We start from the raw sequence: 16042 nt of genomic DNA, 5'->3' as shown, positions 1-16042 counted from the left end.
ATTAGAAGCTAGTGTAAAGTAAAAGTCCACTTAAGAGTTATAAAAGGAAGAGAAATTGATAAGTCAGAAAAAGGGGGTGTGGAGAGATAAGTGGCACTGAAGGAGAGAGTTTCGGAAATGAATGAATTTGGAGCAGAGTGGGAGAGATCCCAAAAACTGTAGAACAAGTAGAAAAGACAACTGAAGGGGAGAGGGAGAGGCTAGAAGTGGTGAAAAATAGACACAGCACAAATGGATCGAATAAAATAGACTAGATTATATACTAATGGATAGACTGGGAAGAGAAGTGAAGAAGGGCATTGCAAAAGAAATAATTAACTAACAAAGTCCAGAGAAGAGGGAATGATAGAATGGGTAACCCAGAGGAAGGCCAGTATGAACTATTGAATGTGCACTCACGTAGCCCTTGTTGGGGTTGAAGATCTTCTCGTATCTACATAGGAAGACATCTTGGATGCGCCCGTCAGCTTTTAGTGTGTGCATTCGTGGAGCAAAAGACAGCACCAGCCGATCATCAGTACCAGTGAACTTCATCTGTGCCAGATTGTGAATGAAAAAGTTGAGTTTGGTGGCCACACTTCCCAGGCTGGACTCGATGAGCCTGTAGAGGAAAACAAAGACTATTGAATTCACTACTTACTGAGATTAAATAATTACAAAATGTGAAATGCTGCAAACATCATTCACTTGGCTATGGAACAATTCAACCATGATGGGTTGTTTCAAGGACATACAATTTATTCGAAGGCTAGCTCACAAGTGGAAAGACTTTCCATTTGGGTCCTATCTGGTGTTATATGTTCAGTCTGCTGTTTTGCTTTGTTGATAAAGGAGTGCTGTGAGAGGGCCTTGGTGTGGAATGCATTTAATGGATGTGCTGTGAGAATTCTATCTTCCAAATGCAGTTGGAAGTCACAGCAGAATAGCTCAGCCGATAGTGCCTGGTGAAATGTGTTACTTGGAACCCATATTCTTTATTCACATAACCTGCAATATGTTGAATGCATGAACCTATGTTTGCACCTATACAAGTGAAGTTTCTTCAGCATGATACAAGTGGCAGATGACCTTTAGTCATTAGTTGACTCGGTGATGGTAATTGCATCAAATCAGAGGATGCTGAGCAGTGAATGTGATGTCTGCCTGAGTCCAAATGTGTGTAATATTGAGTTTGCTAACTGTGGCATTATAGTGAATAAATAATAATGATAATAAAAGACATTTGTTAAGCGTACAGCTACCCCAAAAGGGGTGTCCAAGCGCTGTAGCAGACAGAGAGGGCGAGGAGATATACACGGGCTAGTCATTCCGACAGAAGAGACAGGTTTTCAAGGACTTACGGAACTCTTGTTCAGACTGAATCAGACGTAAATGGGGGGTAATTTGTTCCAACATGTTGTATCACCCACCTCAAAGGATTTGCCTCCCAATCTAGTTTTGAAAAATCGTGGGGTGGCAAGGAAGTGTTTATTCTTAGAACTTAATGATCTGGAATGTTGATAGGGTCGGAGTCTCCACCTAAGATAGGCCGGCCCTCTTCCTTTATCTGCCCGAAAAGCGAATGTCAGGGCCTTAAATTCGATTTGCTTTACGACTGGCAGCCAGTGGAGTTGTCGAAGATAAGGAGAGATGCCGTGATGTAGTGGAACCCCACAGACCAGCCGGGCTGCGGCATTTTGAACAATGAGGAGTCTACGGAGTAGTCCCAGTGGGAGACACAGATATAGGCCATTCGCGTAATCAAGGTGGGAAGTTATCAATGCATGGACTACGGTTTTACGAGTAGCACTAGGCAGATAGTTGATGAATTCTCTGTGGATTTTGATTTTGCCGAAGCAGGTGGACGAAACCGTTTGCACCTGCGTCGAGAGGGATAAGTGTTTATCCCATCTAACACCCAAATTCTTAACCGAGTCCTTAGGTCAAGGGGCACTGCCTAAATCAATAGGCCACCACAAATTTGACAGGAGAGGCGAGGGTTGATTAAAAAACAAGACCTCGGTCTTATCCGCATTAAGTTTTAAAAAGTTGCGGTCCATACAGGCGGCTGTGCTCTTAAGGCACTCTTTTAGTGGGTCAAAGGTGGATGCAGACACCTCAATGAAGGTGAACAATAACTGAAGGTCAACAATGATAAACGTCTATGACTGGAACACTGACAGAGGTGAGCTCCACCACGATAGCAGATAACAGGATTTAAATGAGGCAGACGGGTATCTACAGTCTCTGCCTTGTGGAATTTATGTACCTTCAATTTCTGGGGGCAGAGGTACACCAACAGTTTACAATAATTCCACTGAGCCCGAGTTTGGTACCTAGAATGCTCACTCTGGCTATGGGAGCTGTAGTACGCCTTTGCAGACACATGAAATTCACAACTATTTTACACCTCAGTGACAGGCTAGTAATCGATTTTTTTCTTCTTACATTAGCAAAGTTTTAAATACACTTGATCTACTGGAATGCTCTGTGAATACAAATCCAAGAGTCCCTGCATTTTCTGAAAGTCTGCAGTTCCTCCGAGTGATTCTGGACATTAACCCCCCCTCCAACATATCCTTGAACCTATTCCCTGGATTTACTGTCCTCTTGCTGTTAGTCACTAGCACAAGGACACTCTTAGAAGAATCTTTACTCTCTATGAAACCCTCTTCATTTATTTATCGGAGTCCACCTTCAGGACAAAAACTTAAAACAGAAATTACAATAACATGGTACGTTAAAATATTTTTGAGCCCCAAGGCCTCTTGCTTATTATTGCAAAGTCCAGCTACTTGAATGGGTTTACTTTAGAGTACTGGATTCAGAATGTACCTTAATGTTAAATGTATAGTGCTTAGAACTGAGTGGTGGCACTAACTAGATAAACTGCATGTTCTCTATCTTACGTATTCCCTAGGATGAGCTTCATATGATCAACAGTCTGAAGGTAAATACAGCCTTTCTAGACATGACCGCTTTCCTTCACTCGGTGACTTGCACAGTTGACATCAGAGCAATATTTTAACAACAGGGTGGACAATAATTGGTGTGCTGCCAGCTGCCTTACTGATGATGAATCAGGACGCAAACCAATACACCTGACGGTATTATTGGGATGCGAGTTACCCATCCATAGATGTTTTGTGGTTCTTTAGAACAAGCAATGCCTCAAGATCAGGACCAGAAAACAGTCACTGATGGCAACTGAGGGATGTGCTCCTTGTTGACTACAGACAATTTGTCATCAATGAAGTGAATATCAACCTGAAATAGAATACTTCTTGCAAAATGACACAGATCATTCACCTGGACCTCATCCAAATATTGTATCTAAATTTAGAGCAGCTATCCAACGTCATCGCTGGCACATCCTGCTCAGGACAGACCTCCTTTTCACGAAAAAGGGGTCAGATTCTTCATCTCTAATTCTCTGATCATGAGCGATCAGCACCTGAGCATCTGAGCTACACCCATCATAACTGCTTAGAAAACCTTATCATTGTGGAAATAGGGATACACTTATAAGAAGGCAATATTATTGTACATTACATGGCACTGTAATATAACGTATACCCTCCAAAGTACATATTCACCAGGTTCTTTATTTTTTCACATAGTTGAGGAATTTAGGTATTAAAGTTAATTCTTGCAAAGCTCACTTTACAATTATTGATGCATACAGGAACACACCTTACCAGTTTCCTTCTTAACAAAATTAAGGTGTCAGCAGAAGTGTGTTTCCCAACTTAAGAAAGACTCCTATCCGTTATATTTTACAGGGCTTTGCATACTAATGCTCACACTCCTTTAAAATCAACACCGTAATACAACATTAAATAAAATTACCCAGCCTCGCTACCTGGCAACCAGCAAAAGTAACACGGTAAATGAAAAAAGTGTCCCAGTGGAGACAAGGATAGAACTACATGTGCAAGCATGTGTTTGTATAGCCAGGTTTAATGTGAATGTGGTCTGCAAATGGGGAGGAAACTAGACAATAGGCCTGGTGACGGACTGACATTTTCTGTCACCCTATTCTACGAATCTTAGTAAATTAGGGGTGCTTCTATATATCCCAAGACGCATCCCTCAATACTCCGGGGGTCCTGCTCGCTCTTCTTTGCAACTGATTGCAAACTGTCACATGAATGGCCAGAAAACGTCTAAAAATTGCACTCTCACGTTTGTCTTCATCACTTCCCTTAGAGAAGCCCTCTTCAATAATATTCGAGACCCTCACCTTCCCCTGTGTCACCACTTCCTGGTTTTTTCAGCCAACAAGCAGGGCACAGGGCTTTGCTTCTCTGGCACGTCTCCCATTTTGTTCAACGCTATTTGTCCTTTTCAGGGTTTAAAATGGCATTACTACGTAATGGCAAAAAGATTGTTGGCGCCATATGCTGTATATGCCATTCAGGATGGCCTTTAAATAGTATATTGAATGAACCAAGAAGTTAAGAATGGCTGACCCACACAAAGCCTGCAGGTTGTGCTTAGGTCGCACAGGTAGTTCTTGCCCCAGTTGATATGGAGTTCATCCAAGCTCACTCAGAAACCATCTCCTGTTTAAATCGAAGAAGGGATAAGCACTAAAGGAGATCATAGGCGTGATAACCTGATGGGAGGTGGTGCATTTTCTGCCCACTGCTGCATTCAGTATATGCTGTGGGTCAGCCCACTGATGCCATTGGTCTTTCACAAGGAGTACACCCTCACACAAAATACTCTCTCTCAATGGCTGGGACTACTATCACAAGGCCTTGTAGACAGCTGCAATGTCGAGCCAAACCTAAAGAGCTATAGTATCCTGTAAGCCAAAGAAAGTTACCCTGGAGCCTTAATAAGAAAGGCCGCCACAGTGATCAAAGCAAAGGATTGCAAGCCTCACTCCTCTGGTTCCAGACAGCAGTCTGCGCTAGCATGAAATAGGCACTTATAACAGGCCAGCTAGAATCATCCTCTGACCCTATGTCCCTAGAACTTTCAGCAACCCTCCATTCTCCGTCGAACCATAAAACAAAGAAAACCGCAGTGGCCTTTTTACCATTCCACAAACCCTAAAATAACAAAATAGTTTGCAGTGACCATTCACTCACCAATCTATCATAAAACAAAATACAATCTGGAGTGTCCTCTGACTTCTCAACATCCTATGAGCCATGAAGCTAAAACAAAGACTTGCAGTCCACCATCATATTCCTAAGAAGTGTAAAAGAAGCCACAACTGGCAGTGTACCATTTTCATTATGTAACCGCAAAAAAATAGCGAAAAACACCACGAACCTGCAACGTTCCCTCAACCTCATATGAGCTACGAAAACGAAACCAATAACTTTCAATGTACTATCACCCTACATGGGAAACACAGCAATCTGCAGTGCCAGTCTCATCAGATCTCTTCACTCGCCCAATTATCCACCACTCACACCTTAAAAAATAAAAACAACACTTTCTCCCACCTCATACAACTGTGTAGTAAGCATGCAACAACCCTCTTCATGTGCGCACCACTGATCGTGCCACTCTAACGCAAAACTCTACGATGTTTTAACTTATAAAATCTCAAATGCTTGCAAGTGGTTGGTCAGGAGCATCGCCCATGAATTTTCTTTTGAAACAAAGTATAAACCTAGTGATTTGTGAAACCAAGGAAGTCCTCTTTCCCATCAGCCATCACTACTGGGTTGTTTGGCCAGATGGTCACAGGAAGTTTGCCTAATCCTCTCTCCTTCAGAGCCCTCTGGGAGGAATAGCATTTTAAAACTATAATAAGTATTCTTTTTCGACGTACACCTAAAAAACAGTTGCACACACTGTGCACTATATGTTCCACTCCCATCTGAATGAATGGTCCTACTGCTAACTTCACAGTGCACCTTAATATGTGCTCTCCTTCACACTGAAGTAATTGGTGCTGCCACAGCCTGCTAAATGTAGTGTAGGGTATGTTGTGCAACCAACACTAACCTGTATGGGGAGTGTAGACACACTACCTGTTGCACGTTAGTGTGTGATGCTCATTGTAAACAGCAAAAGCAAGAACTTGCAATACACGGTCATCCTCCTATGCAAGGGTTGCCACTGGGGTGAAGAAGGCATTATGAAGTAACTATGAAAGAAAGATGTCACAGATACATTGGACAAGACCGCCAGGTGGAGTGGCGTAGAGTGGCAGAGAGCAGAGTGGCAGAGAGCAGAGAGGCAGAGAGGCAGAGAGCAGAGAGGCAGAGAGCAGAGAGGCAGAGAGCAGAGTGGCAGAGAGCAGAGAGCAAAGAGGCATAGAGCAAAGAGGTGTAGAGTGGGTTGGAGTCGCGCAAAGTGGAATGAAGTTGTGTGGAGTGACAGAGTGGGGTGGAGTGGGATAAAGCAGAGTAGCACAGAGTGGAGTGGCATAAAGTGGAGTTCAGTGGAGTTCAGTGGGTTGAGTGGGGTGGATTTTGGTGGATTGAGTGCGTGGAGTGGGATTGAGTGGAGTGGGATTGAGTGGATATGGATGGAACACGGATGGATTGAGTGGTGCAAGATTAAATGATGGACGTAAAAATGAATGACAATTTAAGGTGAAGTAATGATATAAGTGGGTGAATGGAAGGATGAATGCATAGATGATTGGATGGAAGAGACAAGAGAACTCTTCTGAGAAGGGTAGCGATTACTTATTTCACTTGCTTGGTGCCATAGCGCTTTGGTTCCAGGTGGAGGGTATTTTAATTATCTGGCTACTCTTTGGCCTAAGTGTGACATTTCTGTATTTGCTGTGTGTTTATGTGTGGCATCTCTCCAGCATGCATATGACATTTTGAGAGGCACCCAAGTGCTACTTGAACGTTACACTGGTTATTTTAAATGTTAGCATGGTTTGTTTAAAGTGTAAGGTTCAAGAGCAAGCCTCAATGTGCCATGAGCTGTGCTTTAGATGTATATTGTGTTTGTAGCAAAAGGTAAGGAATCCAAATTATTTTGTGTAGTAGTTTATCCTCATTGCCTTCTTTAAGAAAATGGCAGGGGAAAGCACCTTTGTGACCTCGGTTAGACAGTTCTAGCCTCACTGTATTGAAAACATATTGCAGCTCTCTGCAAAACACCCCTTAAAGCCTGACTCCCTATTTTAAGTCTCATTTTCTGACACACCCATTATGCGTTCACTATAGTGAGTCTGTCACAGCAATCCCACCAAAGATCACCATCAAACCAAGAGCTCTTTAGTGACATCCCCACAGCAATGCGGTGCAAAACCTTCTTAATGACTTCAAAAGTTTAATTACAATTCTCCGGGGATGACTGAGGAGTCAGCTTCCAGTTTCTAGCTAAACTGAGCTGCTCCTCAGTAGTCTTGAGGCACAATCTACTTGCTGATATTGTTTCTCAGTCCAGATGATACAAAGGCCTAAACTCTCATCTCATAGCAGCAACAGGAATAAACAGCACTGGTATACTGCTGCAACAAACACACACTTGCGTGGATACACTCGCATCAAAGCTGTCCACTGTCTTAGCCTCACAACTGAATTCACTAATGTTTCCAAAGTGCATCAAACTTTATTTTCCTTTACAGCAAAAGGGTTTATATGAAAACTGTAACTTTCACTTACACAGACTTCCACCAGAGGAGGCTCAAAGTTGCTTCTTTATACCACATGGAAACGTGCCTAAGCCTGCCTAATTCTGGAACTTGGCTTTTTATTTTTCCATCACAAATTCAGGAGTATAAGATCAAAATGAAAGGACAAGGCCACTTCAGCAATGCCAAAGAAGAGTAATAGTTTCAGGATTTAACTTTCTGAGATGTGGCATGCAAATTAGAGAGGCGGCGGCCTCACATTTTCCCTTTCGCCCGGGCCTAAAAAGTCTTAGGACCGGCCCAGACCAGGGGTTATGATTTCACTTATCAGGAGTTCACTTAGGACAGGCAGATGGTCAGTTATGGAGCTATTGCTAAATGCGACGAGGCAGCACTGCGCCGGTTGCACGCCTGGCCTTTCAGGTCTCGGAGTGTGTTCATTAGACACCCGACCAAGCTTTGCATCTTAGCTCGCCAAAGCGTTACTACGGTTCGAAACTGTAAAAACGTACATCACGATAATAAAAGGTGTTCATGTTTTTCGCGCAGTCCCGACTAGCTGGGACCGAGCTCTGCACCTTTCCTTCTTGGGGTATTTCTCGCTCAGCCGACCGGTGTCATCAGACTGGCGGCAATAAGGCAGCAATGCTCAGGAGAGCCGCGGTGAGACAACACCTGCCTATTAATAATCGTGAGGCATTATTCCTAGCGCGCGCCTATCCTCCTGCACCGGCCCGCCCTCCGCGTGCGTGCCACGGCCGGGCCACGCTCCCTCCGGCATAGGCCATTGCGTAGCTACAGAGGATGGAGCAACAGACGGAAACCAACGCGGGAGTCCGGTTGGCATGGAACCGGCCGAACACAATTGCACGCTCCTTGCATCAGAAGTGAGCAAAGTCTGACACACTCCTGCCCAGCCCTTCTCACCAAGGAGCCCGACCTCACACTTCCCGGTAACCGCAGCAGCGTCTCAGCACCCGGAATCCGCCTCCCAGCACCAGCTGCACACTGAAAGCCACTCGATGCTATCCGGACAAAATAAGCCACAGTGCAAGAAGGCCCGCGCTCCACCAGTGACACCTGCTTTGAAACAATACGAGCTGGATGTACACTCGAGGACATTTTGTCTCGTTTGTATCACGCATAAATTACCCTGGGCCTTCAGTCACTAGTCACTTCAAGATGCCGAACACGCAGATTTCAGAATTAAACAACACGTTTACTTGGTTGTGTTTTATTTAGTTAAATGTGAGATAGATATATGGCGTAATAAAAACAAATGACGGAAGGAACACGCATGATCATACCGGAGCTCGCGGCACCATACCAAGTACTTCAGAAATATGGCAGCCGCGTTGATGTGCACGAAAATAGCATTACGTTGATTCAGAGAAAAATGCATCAGAAAACAGGAAATGAATAACTGTATTACAATGGCTAAAAATACTTCTTCACATTATGAATGATACATGTTTCCTCTTTGACAACACTGCTGCGAGCATAAAGGAAAAAAAAACGGTTCCAATTTGGCTAATGCTTCACTATTCAGTTCGACATGAGGCGTCGCCCACTCGTGTACGAATCCAAGCAGTGCATGGGAGCAGGTTGGTAATACTATGCGAATTCTAAAAAAAAAAAAAACAGTTCACGCCATGCCGCAAGCGGTTCTTTTGTACGGAATGCCAGAATCTATGTCCCACGGCAACTGCAAGTCCTTTAAGTCAGCAGATCCACTGCAAAATAGAGGGCCTTAGTTTCAACTCTTCCATGGGCCTCATGTTTGTGTGATGCCCCATGTTTTGATTCCATCAAAATAACCCTCTATAAATGATCCGTTGAGCTGGAACAGGCCAAACTTGTAAACACCACTGGAAAAACAATGTTACTGGATTATTGAGGTTCCATAAGAGGGTGAAAAAACATATACAGCCCTTCCATAGAAAGACTGGATTCCTTGACAACTGTCCATTCCGGACAAAGCGTTGCATTGCATGTGCAGATGTGGTAGTGATTGCAAAATTCAGATCAAGCACAACAACACAGATAACACGCTAACCATTGTCCAGTCAGTGCGGTTCTTTTTTTGTATTCATAAACACATAGCACTATGTAGAACATCAAATACACAGATAATTAAGCCTACCATTGTTACATAGTAAGAAGCGTTTGGCAAAAACTAAGCTCCTTCCCACTGTATTGCTGCAAAGAATATGAATGTATCTGGAGGATACACAACATTTTTAAACTTCCTTCTTTTTAGCACCATTTGGTTATTAGAATTTCATTTGCTCTCACTTTTAGAAGTGTTAATTGTGCATCTCCCATTTTCCTGACCATTTAATTTTACGTGCATTAAATTGATGCACTGTGGCTGCTAGAGACTGCACGGTCCAGTAGTTCAATGGAGCTTTCTCAAAATCAGTCAGGCGTAGCTTCTGAATCGCATCACAATTTCTAGTCGGTTGGGCCATTTGAACCACCATTTTGTGTGTATGTCTAGTCTTTTTACATGATGGAGCAAGATGGCTATTTAAGTCTGCCTCCTGTGCACCTGTGGCACCCAAAAAGGCATGTCAAAGACTAGCACATCCATGCGTAGAAGGACAAATCAAGAGATAAGCCAGATTTATGCTACTCTTCAGAGGAGCGTCTCTATGCTCTAGCACCTTTTTATGGCACAATTAATGTTTCTTCCACAGAGTCGCTAATAGCAGAACATCTTTCTGCAACCATGCCCGTATTCATGTGAGATCTATATCAGACCAGTCAACAGGGATACAATTGTTTCTACATAATATAGGGACAGGTCTCGTGTTGTTGATAAGATATTGAGTGGGGGGCGACCTGTTTCAATCCCTTCATTTCCCCTGGGCTCCCAATTGTTCAACAGTCAACAGGGAAGCCTAATAAATTTACTTCTAGAGTAGCTGCACACTCTTACATGATAGAAAGGTCGATATTGGGGATTTTGATTAACACCCATTCAGAAGTAATACAAATAAAAAAAAAAAACCTATAGGTTACTAAATTTGTGGACACATTGGATACAGCTCAAGGACCTGACTGTGCAGACGATCTGGCACTACTCTCCCATATCCATCTGCAGATGCAAGAATAGACCAACAAAGTGTGGCAGCCACATCAGCACAACTTGGCCTCAACATCCACAGGGAAAAAAAACAAGATCTGAAGGCTAAATTGGCCAGCACAACTGCAGTCACTCTTGCTGGCGATGCTCTGGATGAGGCCTTACCCTACCTGGGCAGTGTCAGAGAAGCAGGATAGACTAGACGCCGGCATCAAGATAAGTATCGGCAAAGCACAGGCTACCTTCATTCAGCTAAAGAATATCTGGAGCTCCAAGGGCCTAAAAATGCAAACCAATATCAGGCTTTATAACACTAACGTAAAATCGGTCCTTCTGTGTGGAGAAAATTCTTGCTGGAAAACAGTGACCACCACCAACAAAGTCCAGACCTTCATTAAAACCTCTCTGAGGAAAATCCTCCAAAACAGCTGGCCAAGCACCATCAGCAACGACTTATGGCAGCACAAGTTCCAACTCCTTGCTCATGAAGAAATCATGAAAAAAGATTGAGGCTGGATAGATCACACCCTCGGCAAGCCCACATTAAACACAACCAGGCAAGCCCTCACCTGGAACCCTAAAGGGAAAAGGAAACCAGGAAGGCCAAGAAACACCTGGCATCGGACCTGACTGGAAAGAGATAGGTTATACCTGGAGTCAGATTGAATGAAAAGCCAATGACAGAGATGGCTGGAGAGACTTGGTTGATGGCCTACACACCCGGAGGGTTAATAGGCATAAGTAAGTATTACATTTGTATAATGGACATAACTAGGATTATACATGATGTGACCTCTTTACCAATGAAGATACAGTTGGGCAAAGAACACTCAAAACGCCTGGCTTACTGAAGAACTAACTAAAATGAGACTCACCCTCATGTGGCCAGAAAGGGCTTAGCACATGGATCATTCCCCTGCAGTCAAGGTCGAATGAAATATGTTTAACAAAGCCTATAAAAACGCATTCAAATTGTGAAAATCCATTTCTTATAGAAAATCTGGTCAGTGCCAGAGATTCCAAAAGTTATTTGGACTTTCATAAAGGAGCTAAAAGGAACTGTGGAATACACCAAAAATTCCAATTAGAAACCTAACTTCAATCAGTTTGTAAAAAATTTGAAGCAAAAAATCATTATGTGCATTTTCAGCAGGTTGCAGCACAGAAGCTGTAGTAACATTAGCTTTAGGTAAGCTCTGACATTGTGCTGACATAGATTACTGGCAGCCCTGATTATTCTGGATCTGTAAGCAGCTTTTAATTCTATGGACTTTTAGCCCTGGCTAAACCGTCTTGATGAGCTTCGCATCAAAAATCGCTGTTCTACCGAGGTTCCAACAATTTTTGGAGAGAATATCAACATAGAAAAACTGACGCTCACTCGTCTGAGAGAAACAAAAAATTGACATGTGGGGTTTCGTAGTATTCCATTGTGTCCGTCTTCCCCCGCCCACTCTTTAATTTGTTCATTTGTTCCGTTTGTCTGTACTCCTGTATTCAGACAACACCCAGATTGTCTTTAAAACAAATGAAGATCTACGATTGAGGGTAGATAACCTTTATAATTGCCATCAATGTGTTCAATGGTGGATGTCTTGGAACCAGCCGAAACCTAATCAAAGAAAAACAGATTTTTTACTCCATTTAGAGATTCTACTGTAATAAACCTCTCTTTCTGGCCTACCTCAAAAGAAACAAGCATTAAAAATGCAATAGGTCTTGCCGTTCATTAAGTTAAAGCCATTTGCTTCGCTATACAATACCATTATCAGAGCAAATGGCTTTAAATTGATCAAAGGCGAGACCTATTGCATTTTCAATGCTTGTTTTCTTAAGATGTGTTTGTCGTTTTAAGGGAGCTTGAGGCAGTTGTATACTTCATATTTGTTTATAGGTTAGCCAGTATGCGGCACAGAGTCTCTTTGTTTCTACTTAAAGTTTCGCCGGTACTGGAGCACAGTTGCACAAAATACAGCAGCCCTGACTGCTCAGATCACAACTCTGACAAAGGCAGTACCGCTAGTCTTGGTTTACAGAGCCTGTTAACCTTAGGGCTGGATGGATCAGAGTACTAGCATGGAAGTAAAGAAAATGTCGCCACTTTGACTTATTTATTTATTTATTTATTATTTATTAATGGCATTTATAGAGCGCGTACAATTACCCTTGGGCGTCTCGGCGCTAAAAAGTGCATCAATGTCTCACCATGAACAGAAAGTGCGGAAAAGAATCACTGATTGAATAACCATGTTTTCAGGTTTTTTCTGAACTGGAGAAGTGTGGGGCTTGTTTTTATATGGTTAGGTAGAGTGTTCCAAAGTCTAGGGGCCGCGATTGAAAAACAGCGGTCGCCCCAGGACACTGTTCGACTTCGTTGGACCACTAATTGGTTGAGAGATGTGGATCTAAGAGTTCTGGATGGGTTATAGGGAATCAATTGGTTTTTGAGGAATCGAGGTCCTTGATCCTGTAGAGACCTATAGACTGTGCACAGAGCTTTAAATTTGACCCTGTTGTGGATGGACAGCCAATGGTAGCTTTTGAGCGTGTCCGAGATAGGTGCAAACTTAGGTTTTTTTGACAGAACGCGAGCGGCCGCATTCTGCACGGTCTGTAGTTTCTTGGTAACTCTGCTCTGAGCATTGAGCAGCAGACCGTTACAGTAGTCTAACGCTGAAAGCACTAGGGAGGTGACTAAGGTTTTTGCTGCTGAGTCTGGTAGATAAGGTGTAATTTTTCTTACCATTCTCAGCTTGAAATGGGCGTTAGCTGCTACCTTGTTTGCATGAGCCATAAAGTTAAGCTGGTCGTCGAAAGTAACCCCTAGGTTTCTGACTTTGACCGTAGGGCTGGGAGGTGTGCCCAAGGCCGATGGCCACCAAGTTGCCGACCAAGCTGGAGAGAGATTACCAAAGATGACCACCTCCGTTTTATCGGAGTTAAGCTTTAGGCAATTCTTTGCCATCCACTCACCGATAGCCATCATCCCACTTTGGAATCTCTCCGCCACCTTCTGTCCATCGCCCTTTATAGCCAGCACCAACTGAGTGTCGTCAGCGTATGAGGTTAGGCCCATCCCATGTGCTTTGATGACACTAGCAAGGTCCGACACATATATATTAAACAGTGTCGGACTTAGGGATGAGCCTTGTGGTACCCCACACGGTAGCGACAAGTCAGCCGACTGGAAAGGGCCCACTGTGACCGCCTGAGTTCTGTTAGTCAGGAAGGAAGCAATTAAATCCCTAGCCGTGAGCGTAATGCCCATCTTCTCAACACGGTCGACCAAAATCTTATGGTCAACCGTGTCGAAAGCAGCTGACAAGTCTAGGAGAACCAGCAAAGCAGTTCCTCCCTGATCGCGGATGACTCTTATGTCATCGGCTGCTTTGATGAGAGCAGTTTCTGTTCCATGATGTTTGCGGAAACCGAACTGCGTGTCATCTAGCAGGTTGTTATTTTCAATGTAGGCTGAAAGCTGCTGGTTCATAGCCTTTTCTATAACCTTGGCTAAAAAAGGGAGACTTGCTATAGGGCGGTAATTTTTGAGTTCCCCTTTATCTAAACCAGGCTTCTTAAGCAGAGGCTTGATCAGAGTGTTTTTTAGTGCATTAGGGTAAGATCCGGATGCCAGAATTATGTTACAGACCATGGTAATAATCGGAATTACTGTATCTGGTACCATGGCAAGTACAGAGGTCGGGCATGGATCCAAGGCTGATCCAGCTTTAATCGTTGTTACTATGCCCTTGATTTGGTCAGTGGTAAGGGGGCTAAAGCAGGTCATAGAGGTTTTAAGAGTAGTCATGGGGGTGGAGACACTACTACTAGCCTGGTCTAAGTTAAAGACTTGGTAGATGTCGTTGACTTTTGCAAAAAAGAACTCCGATAGAGCATCGCATAGTATTTGCGATGGGGGGGGGGTTAAGATCCGGGGCATTGCCAGCGAGGGTTTTGGCAATGTGATATAGCTGTTTGCTAGAATTTCTCGCAGTTTCTATGTGGCGTGTGAAAAAATCTTTTTTTGCTGCTATTATCATGGTTTTATAGGTAGCCAAAGCTTTCTTATATTTTTCCTTGTTTTCACTGTTATAAGTTCTTCGCCAGTGTCTTTCCCTATTTCTGGTTAATTGTTTTTGAATTTTTAGTTCTGCCGTGTACCACTGAGCAGTGGGCATGTTTCTATTTTTAGATATTGTTTTGGTGGGGGCCAGCTGAGTCGTAGCTTCACCCAACCATTTTTGGAATTGGTTGGTTGCGATGGTAGGGTCAGTGGATAATTCTGGAGTTGTAGTATTGAGAAGCAACGTTAGGTCATAGGGATTAATGTCCTTCCATGCTTTGAACGTGCCCTTTTCCACAGGGGCCGCTTTAGGTCTGTGTGGACTTTTGATGGTTAGTCTGCTAAAAATGACTGAGTGGTCTGTCCAGGTCATAGGAAGGACTGAGGTGACACACAGTCCTTCCACATTTGTAAAAATACCATCCAGCGTATGGCCTGCCTGATGGGTGGGTGTTGTTACCAGTTGTCTGAGGCCCATTATATCTAGGTCAGATACAAGGGTTGTTGTGTCCCTGTCATTGAGAAGCTCTAAGTAGAAATTGAAATCTCCCATCATCGTGGTAGAGTCGTCTGATGCAATAGACTCAGTAATATTGCTAAGATTTGCCAGGAACGCAGATCTTGTCCCCGGGGGTCTATAAATCAGTGTTCCCTTAAAGTTATAGGTGGGGGACAGTTTTATGTCAAAAAGCATGGCTTCGCATGAGTTGGTAGGAATTGGCGAGCAGCGGACTTTGAAATGTTCTCTCGCTATTATGGCTATCCCTCCTCCTTTTCCTATGGGTCTGTCCTGTCGGTAGGCATTATAACCTGGGGGGACTGCCGTGACATAGTCAGGAGCGGATGCCTCATCGGACCATGTCTCTGTGATATAGAGTATATCTAGATTAAAGTCGCTAATGAGGTCAGCTATATCTTGGCAATGTTTGCCCAGGGAACGAGCATTAATGAGTGCCATGGAGTAATACATATCAACCTCGGTAGTGAAGGACTTAGCATCCAAGGTTGGGTTGATGAACGCTAACGGGATATTGCAGTGTGAACATTGTCTACGTGCTGCCGGCTGCATAAGGGAAACATTGAGTTTAGTACACGACAGGGCGTGGGAAGGACACATCTCCAAGAGTGCGTTACGGGTATAGGAGGGGCAAGGGGCAGGGGTTATGGCCCTAGGCCCGGTCCCGGCGCGGACGGGCGCAGACGGGCTTGCCTTTGGCGCGCCTTCAGCGCGCCGCCGGCGCGCCCGCCCGCTGCGCGGACAGGCGGTGATGTTGTGTTTATTCATACTTTGGGCGGGACGGGAGGAGGGTGGGAGGGGCGCAGAGCTCTCGGCCAGCCTTCCCAATGG

General features: G+C 44.0%; 1 protein-coding gene across 2 annotated transcripts in view; it reads right to left on the bottom strand.

Moving 5' to 3' along the window:
* PIK3C2B (phosphatidylinositol-4-phosphate 3-kinase catalytic subunit type 2 beta) overlaps positions 1-16042 on the bottom strand; it is a 463326-nt gene that overhangs the window by 49805 nt on the left and 397479 nt on the right. For both annotated transcript variants that reach the window (XM_078644643.1, XM_078644644.1), the window contains one exon: positions 400-601. In XM_078644643.1, the coding sequence (XP_078500769.1) occupies positions 400-601 (202 nt within the window). The remainder of the gene's footprint in view (positions 1-399; positions 602-16042) is intronic.

This window comes from Lissotriton helveticus, chromosome 5_1, assembly GCF_964261635.1.
Source record: "Lissotriton helveticus chromosome 5_1, aLisHel1.1, whole genome shotgun sequence".
NCBI classification, from domain to species: Eukaryota; Metazoa; Chordata; class Amphibia; order Caudata; family Salamandridae; genus Lissotriton; species Lissotriton helveticus.
This window is presented reverse-complemented; position numbering and strand designations above follow the sequence as displayed.